The following is an 8,031-nucleotide window of genomic DNA, read 5'->3' on the forward strand; positions in this document are numbered from 1 at the left end:
TGGGAGCACTGAGGGGAGCTCAGGACTGTAACGTGCTTGGGAGCACTGAGGGGAGCTCCGGACTGTAACATGCTTGGGAGCACCAACAGGCCCTGGGCCGGTGTGTGTGCGGCGGTTGTAAGTGTGTCCTTTCTCAACATGCAGGTCCGTCGTGATCTAGGGTACAGAGCTTCCCTGGGTGGTCGGGCCCCAGTGGGGTGAGAGGCCTCTCTGTGAGGGGAGGGTCCCAAGGCTCAGGGACAGCATGAGGGCTGCTAACACATTGGAAAAATGTGTATACAGCAGGTCCTTAAATAATGTTTTGTTTAATGTCATTTTATTTTAACACTGATGAGAAACAAAACTGACTCCTGGGCAGGGCCACTGTCTGTGTGGGTTTTCTCTGGGTGTTCCGGTTCCCTCCCACATCCCAAAGCTGAGCAGGTGAGGTGAGCTGGGGTGTCTGAATTGCCCCAGTGTGTGTGTGGGGGTGGGGGTGGGGGTGTGTGGGTGGGTGGGTGTGGGGGTGTGAGCACTCTGCAATGGAACAGCACCCCATCCAGGCCTGGTTCCTGCCCTGCACACTGAGTTGCTGGGGTGGGCTCTGGCCACCCATGACCCTGAACTAGAATAAGCACGTTAGAATATGAATGAATGAATAAATGAATGAATACAAATTATTGTAAAGTAAAAATTCATAAGGCACACCATAGTCATCCAAATGCATGACAATAAATGATGCGGTATGAGAGGGCCTAGCAAGCCTGCCACATTGGTGACTGTTCTGAACTTCGTGGTGGCAGGAGGTGCTCCTGACAAGGTTCGTTTTGCAAACATTTATTCCTTGATCTAACCCACCAGGAGGACAACCACCATCACTTACTGATTCACTAAAAAATGGGCAAATAATTATCTTACTTGTTATTAATCTCTTAAGGATATGCGTAGCTTGCATTTATTTCAACGTTTACTATTAGAACTGTATTGGTCTTTATTTAGAAGTGTGGCAATCTTTTTGTGACCAGAAATATGCTGTAGGAACGTTACTCTTGTTTATATCAATTAACCTTGGGAAAACTGGCTTTGTTATACATCATTTCGCTTAAAGCTGGTTCCCAAAACCTATAGAAGACCTTAAGCGAGGACTCACTGTACCTTTTGGCTTAACTGTTGTTGAAAGGTACTTTCCGAGACCAGGTGCTGTGATAGTCACGATTTCACTGGATTTTCACAAGCGACCCTGAGAGGCAGATAGGGCTTTTGTTGCCAATTCCATTTCGAGGTGAACCTGCAGCTTGGCAAGGTCTGTGCTTCACCCTGTTCCACCGAGAGCAGGTTGGAAGGGAACTGCCATCACCTCCATCTTCACCAGGGTGCTCTCCTCAACACACGGCCTCCACGGAAGGGCAGCGAGGAGCACGACAGCATTGGTTGCAGCGTTCTGTGTTTCAGTGCAAGACACCCTGTGGCTCCAAAAGTACATAATTCTGCAGGGGCTTTGGCAAGGGTAACAGGGGGATGAGGTCAAAGCACCTTTTGCCAAACAGTCTGCGAAGGGCACAGCGGCAAAGATGCTGCAGGCAGCGCGGGGTGTGGGCCAAGGCAAAGAGGGACTGGTAGAATGGCTTGTGCATCTGGAAGGGAAGGCAAGTGGATTAGAAATCTGGGCACGTGGAACCAACATACGTTTTCTTCCTAGCTAGACCACGGATGGGACAAGCGGGCTTTTCTATGGCTAACTGACCCCTGATAAGCGCACCAGAGAGAGACGCACCACTTTGTGGGAACCACCTTCTACCCAGGGGCTCGTGTGCTCTCCCACAGCACAGTTCCTGCCAAGGGAGAGGGGATTCTGACTGAGGTGACTTCAGATGCTCCAGGTGGTCTCCCCGAATTCCATTTTGCTCTATTCTCTTTGCACAGCAGCCCTGCAGTTCCGGGGTGGCCCTGTTCATCTCCCCCAGTCATGACCTGCTCTTCCCTTTTGCCAGGGAGGGGCTCAGGAGCGAGTGCATGGCATTGGTCTGGTCGTCAGTCATGCACACATGACTCAAGTCAGTGAAACAGAAAAAACACACACAACTCTTCTCACTCTCTCTCTCTCTCTCTTTTTTTTTTTTTGAGATGAAGTCTAGCTCTGTCGCCCAGGCTGGAGTGCAGTGGCGCGATCTCGGCTCACCGCACCCTCCGCCTCTTGGGCTCAAGCAATTCTCCTGCCTTAGCCTCCTGAGTAACTGGGATTACAGGCGCCTGCCACCATGCCCAGGTAATTTTTGTATTTTTAGTAGACAGGGTTTCATCATGTTGGCCAGGCTGGTCTTGAACTCCTGACCTCAAGTGATCTGCCTGCCTTGGCCTCTGAAAGTGCTAGGATTACAGGCATGAGCCACCGCACCTGGCCTGTTCTCCCTCTCTTTTAATGGGCAGTCACCTGGGGACTTTGTTGTGGATAGATGTAATGCCCACTGCTTCCTTGGTCATATCTTGAGCAGCTGGAGCATGAAGCTGATTCACAGGGCCGGAGCAGTATGTCCTGACATGGAGCTAGGCCCGTGGATTCAGGCAGCTCTGGCCTTTCTTTGGACACTGGTTAAGAGAACCCTGGCGTTTTTCAGGCCAGCATGGGGCTCTGTGCTCCTTGAAGCCATGACACTGCAACTACTATAACAAGCTCCTGGCTGTGTGATTATGGAGCCTCCAGAAAAAAACCAGAAATTGTGCAAATACACTCTCATTTCCCATTCTTCCTTTTTCAGATGTATTACACTTAGCTGAATATCAGTGCAAAACTCCCCATGCAAAGAAGCAAAAACAGACACAAGTTTTGTACTAAAGGCAGGCGGAAAGGCAGCTCTCTTGCCTGGAATGCTTCCTCAGGAATCACTTCCTTCCAGGACTCTGACACACAGAGCTGAGGGTAGGAGTTGAAAAGCACCTCGACGACTGCGGGGACCGATACGCAGGTCTTCAGCACCTGGTGGGAAGGGGTGAAAGACGCAGCGTAGGCTGACTGGGTTCCGAGTCTCAGTGGGGCAGGGGTGAGTGGGGTGTGCGGGGAAGCTCTCCCTAGCTGTGTGACCTCCCTGTGCCCAAGTCACACAGGAAACAGCAACAGAGCAGTACCACAGGGTTGCTGCAGAGATCACCTGAGTTAGTGCACACAAAGACACAAGGCAACCGCTCTGCAGGGGCGCCGTTCTTCCCGTGATGATGGCCGCCCATCCGAAGTCTGGGCCAAGTGCTTAAGCATCCAGGTTCCCGGGGGCTATGCTGATGGCTTGATAGGCCTTCTTGGCCCCCCAGAGAGCTGCTCAGAGAAAAGGAATGGAGTTCTGCTAGGAGGAAGTGTGGCCCGAGGATGGTGTTCCCAATTTCTTACCTCAGTTTTCACATGTGTCAGGAAATTGAGAATTGGGGGAGAGGAATCGTTTTGCTGTTGAGTTTCCTCTTGACTTGGCATTTCCATTTTATTTTCACAGTCCCCACTGGCAAAGATTCCTATTTCCTTACTCGCAAATTTATAATTCAAGTCCATTAGCTTCACCATAAAGATGGGAACACTATTTGCTTTTAAAAAATAAACTTTTTTTTTTTTGTTATGGAGAAGTTTGAACCTTCATACACAAAAGTAGCACCAACAGTATGATAAACCCATGTACCACCCCTCCCATCAACCCATGGTTAATCCTGCCCCATCCACTTCCCCTAAGATTAAAGCAAATTCCATGCATCCTATAATTTTATCTGTATTTCAGTGCATCTTTTATATGACCCTTTGAAGAAACAAAGAGAATATGATAGCACCCGAGAAATTAACAATAGTTTTGTAATATCATGTCATATACAGTGTTTAAATTCACAGATTTCTCTTAAATGCCATTATATTAACAAAATAATTTGTTGGTTTGAATAATCATTCTAGTTAAGGCCGACATAGTGAGACTGGTTGCTGTGATGTATTTTTAGATTTTTTTTTTTTGTTTCATGTGACTTAATTGTGGTGGGAACTGGGTTATTTGTAGCGTTTCTCACTGTGGGGCTTTTGCTGATTACATTCCTGTGGGGTTTGTGGACATGCTGCTCTTCCTCTGTTTTCTGTAAATTAGTAGCTGGATTTAGAAGCTGGACCAAATTCAGTTGCCGGGCGCAGTGGCTCGCGCCTGTAATACCAGCACTTTGGGAGGCTGAGGCAGGTGGATCACCTGACATCGGGGGTTGAAGACCAGCCTGACCAACACGGAGAAACCCCGTCTCTACTTAAAATACAAACATTAGCCAGACCTGGTGGCACATGCCTGTAATCCCAGCTATGCGGGAGGCTGAGGCAGGAGAATCACTTGAACCCGGGAGGCGGAGGTTGCAGTGAGCCGAGATTGTGCCACTGCACTCCAGCCTGGGCAACAAGAGTGAAACTCAGTCTCAAAAAAAAAAAAAAAAAAAAAAAAAGAGGCTGGACCAGATTCAGATTAGATTTCGGAGAGGTGCAGGGCAATTTCATAGCTCTCTCTTTTTGAGGTCTAAGATTTGCCAAGTGTTGTATAATTTGTTCTTTCTACTTCTTGGTTGAGAAACCTGAAGTTATGCAACTTTGCTAAGACCAGCTGCCATATATCTGCAACAATGACTTGAACCACTACCGGGGCCTGCCCTGCATCATGTCTGCTGGGGTTCTATGGACACAGAGTCAAACAGAAGAAAGTATTGAAGTCACTCATACTGGCTGCTCACTTCATAGCTTGGCTCCCTTCTCCACAGCTCCAGACCTAAAACCCCTTTAAAATACAAATATGACAAACTAAAAAAAAAAAAAATTCATATTCCTTTGGTCAGAGATAACTACTATTAACATTTTGTGTAAGCTAATGTTTTGTGTGTTTACACAGAAAATTAATATATATGACAACAATGGGTGAATGCTTTGCATATGATTTTGAAATCTGATTTTTTTCCATGCAGAATAGATTGTGAATCTATTTACAATCAATTATTCTTTTTTGTGTGTTTGTTTTGGATGGAGTCTTGCTCTATCACCCAGGCTGGAGTACAGTGGTGTGATCTTGACTTACTGCAACCTCTGCCTCCCAGTTCAAGCTATTCTCCTGCCTCAGCCTCCCAAGTGACTGGGACTACAAGCAGGTGCCACCACACCCGGCTGATTTTTGAATTTTTATTAGAGACAGGGTTTCACCATGTTGGCCAAGCTGGTCTCCAACTGCTGACCTCGTGATCCGCCCACCTCAGCCTCCCAAAGTGCTGGGATTACAGGCGTGAGCCACTGCGCCTGGCCCAATACGGACTATTTACTTTTGTTTTGTTTGTTTGACCCTTTGTTTTTCTTCCTTTGTGAATTGCTCAATTATGTCTTTTGCTCATTTTTCTATTGGTGTGTTCACTTCTTCACTGATTTGTAAGTACATTTTATTTATTAGGGCTATTTTCAGGTAGATAATACTTTTGTCTATGATGATTTTTTTCCTCCTCAATATTAATATTTCTCTTATTACACTGGCTAGAGCTTTTGAGTTCAATGCTAAATAACAACATTAATAGCATGCATAATTATCTTATTCCTAACTTTAATAGGATTGTCTCTAATGTTTCACCATAAATATAACCTTGAATATTAGTTTCAAATAGATACTCTGTTCTAAGTGAAGAAAATATCTTTCTATTCCTAGGTTACTACAAAGTTTAAGATGTAATTTCATGTTTTGCCTTTTTCTTTTTTTTTTTTTTTTGAGACGGAGTCTCGCTCTGTCGCCCAGGCTGGAGTGTAGTGGCCGGATCTCAGCTCACTGCAAGCTCTGCCTCCCGGGTTTATGCCATTCTCCTGCCTCAGCCTCCCGAGTAAGCTGGGACTACAGGCGCCTGCCACCTTGCCCGACTAGTTTTTTGTATTTTTTAGTAGAGACGGGGTTTCACCATGTTAGCCAGGATGGTCTCGATCTCCTGACCTCGTGATCTGTCCGTCTCGGCCTCCCAAAGTGCTGGGATTATAGGCTTGAGCCACCGCGCCCGGCCATGTTTTGCCTTTTTCTAACCAAGTTAATAGAAAAAGATTTTCCAGGCCGGATGTGGTGGCTCATGCCTGTAATCCCAGCACTTTGAGAGGCTGAGGTGAGTGGATCACCTGAGGTCAGGAGTTCAAGACCAGCCTGACCAACACGATGAAACCCCTTCTCTACTAAAAATACAAAAATTAGCCAGGCATGGGGGTGCACGTTTGTAATCCCAGCTACTTGGGAGGCTAAGGCAGGAGAACTGCTTGAACCCTGGAGGTGGAGGTTGCAGTGAGCTGAGATCATGCCACTGCACTCCAGTCTGGGTGACAGAGTGAGACTGTCTCAAAAAAAAAAAAAAAAAGAAAAAGATTTTCCAATACTGACCCATTTTTGCCTTCATAAAACAGGCCCTATTTGGCTATTCTTCTATATTTAATGCACATATTATATATAAAAAATATAATTATGATATCACTATATATCAGAGAGAGATTATGTATACTAGATCAGGCTAGATCTTCACTATAATATCTATGAATAAGCCCCCTTTTCTCACTTGAAATAGTATAGTATATATAATACAGTGCCAGACTCAATTTACTAAGATTTTTAAATCTCTTTTAATAAATAAACTTGGTTTACAGTTTTATTTTTTGAGCTATTTTTGTCAGGTTTTAACATCATGTTATGTTAACTTAGTAAAACTATCTGAGAAAATTTGTTTTTTTTTTAATACTTGGGAAGATTTTAAAAAGCAGACCATTATTGGAATTAGGAAGGCACAGTAGATCTTGCATTTGACATTGTCTATGCCTGGCATTTAGTTGCAGGTCATAATTTGATATTTTTCATTTCTTTCATGTTTACTGGCACATTTTATTTTGATTTCTTCTTGAGTCCATTTTGTTAATCTATAATTTTCCTGGAAAATAATCTTTATTTTAAAGAAATTTAGCATTGCATAGGTACCAGTCAAGGTCCAGTAGAAAAGAGATGGAGAGGCCGGGCGCGGTGGCTCACTCCTGTAATTCCAGCACTTTGGGAGGCCGAGGTGGGTGGATCACCTGAGGTCAGGAGTTTGAGACTAGCCTGGCCAACATAGTGAAGCCCTGTCTCTACTAAAAATACAACAAAATTAGCTGGGCATAGTGGTGCACATCTGTAGTCCCAGCTACTCAGGAGGCTGAGGCAGGATAATTGCTTCAACCCAGGAGGCAGAGGTTGCAGTGAGCTGAGATCCGGCCACTGCACTCCAGCCTGGGCGACAGAGCAAGACTCCGTCTAAAAAAAAAAAAAAAAAAAAAAACAGATGGCGAGTTCAATATGGGATCATTCCAGAAGTGTTTATTGATACAGGAACTATTTAACCAGACGTGGGTACAAGGAAACTGACAAGGGTCAGGGTGGTAATGTGGGGTTGGTGGCAGAGGTGTTACCATCCTGGGCTGAAGGGCCAGTCAGGTGAGCTGTCTTAGCAGAAGCAGCAATCTTTGCTTGGGGTTACACAGCTAGCCTGAGGCAAAGAGCCAGCCCAGAGAATGCATGTTCTGCCCTCACTCTCCTTTCCTCCCTCCTGCTGCCAGGACACCCCACTGGCTAAACCCAGCTGGAAGGCAGAGGGCCGAGAGCTGTAGAATGAGGTCCATACAGATCCATAAAGGTGGAAGCAAGAGATCTTCACTGTGTCGATGAATAAGCACCCTTTTCTCATTTGAAAGTCACTGTAATTGTGTTTTCAATGTTTTCCTGTTTAGTTTTGCTGGAGGTTTTTCCATTTTGCACCTTTTTTCAAGAAATCAGCTATGGGATTTTGTTGATCAGTTCTCTTTTAAAATATTCTAACCCATTAATTTTTGCCTTTATCATAATTAATTCCTTTCTCCTATCTCCTTAGGTATGTTTTGTTTCTCTTTCATGCTCCTTGGATTGACTGCACAGTCATTTTCATAACGTTTTTTTCCTAGAGTCATAATAAAAGCAACTTTTAAAATGGTATAAATTTCCCTTTGAACGTTGGTAGGGTCATAGCCAAGAGTTTTGAGGCAGTGTT

General features: G+C 45.1%; 1 protein-coding gene across 1 annotated transcript in view; it reads right to left on the reverse strand.

The window, feature by feature from the left end:
* Positions 1-1,427: 1,427 nt before the first annotated feature.
* Positions 1,428-8,031, reverse strand: part of ASB18 (ankyrin repeat and SOCS box containing 18) — a 72,753-nt gene continuing 66,149 nt past the window's right edge. Inside the window, exons 5-6 of the mRNA XM_023228719.1 lie at positions 2,840-2,953; positions 1,428-1,613 (exon numbers count right to left, since the gene is read on the reverse strand). Coding sequence (XP_023084487.1) covers positions 1,428-1,613; positions 2,840-2,953 — 300 coding nt within the window. The remainder of the gene's footprint in view (positions 1,614-2,839; positions 2,954-8,031) is intronic.

Source organism: Piliocolobus tephrosceles, chromosome 11 (genome assembly GCF_002776525.5).
Source record: "Piliocolobus tephrosceles isolate RC106 chromosome 11, ASM277652v3, whole genome shotgun sequence".
Taxonomy (NCBI): Eukaryota; Metazoa; Chordata; class Mammalia; order Primates; family Cercopithecidae; genus Piliocolobus; species Piliocolobus tephrosceles.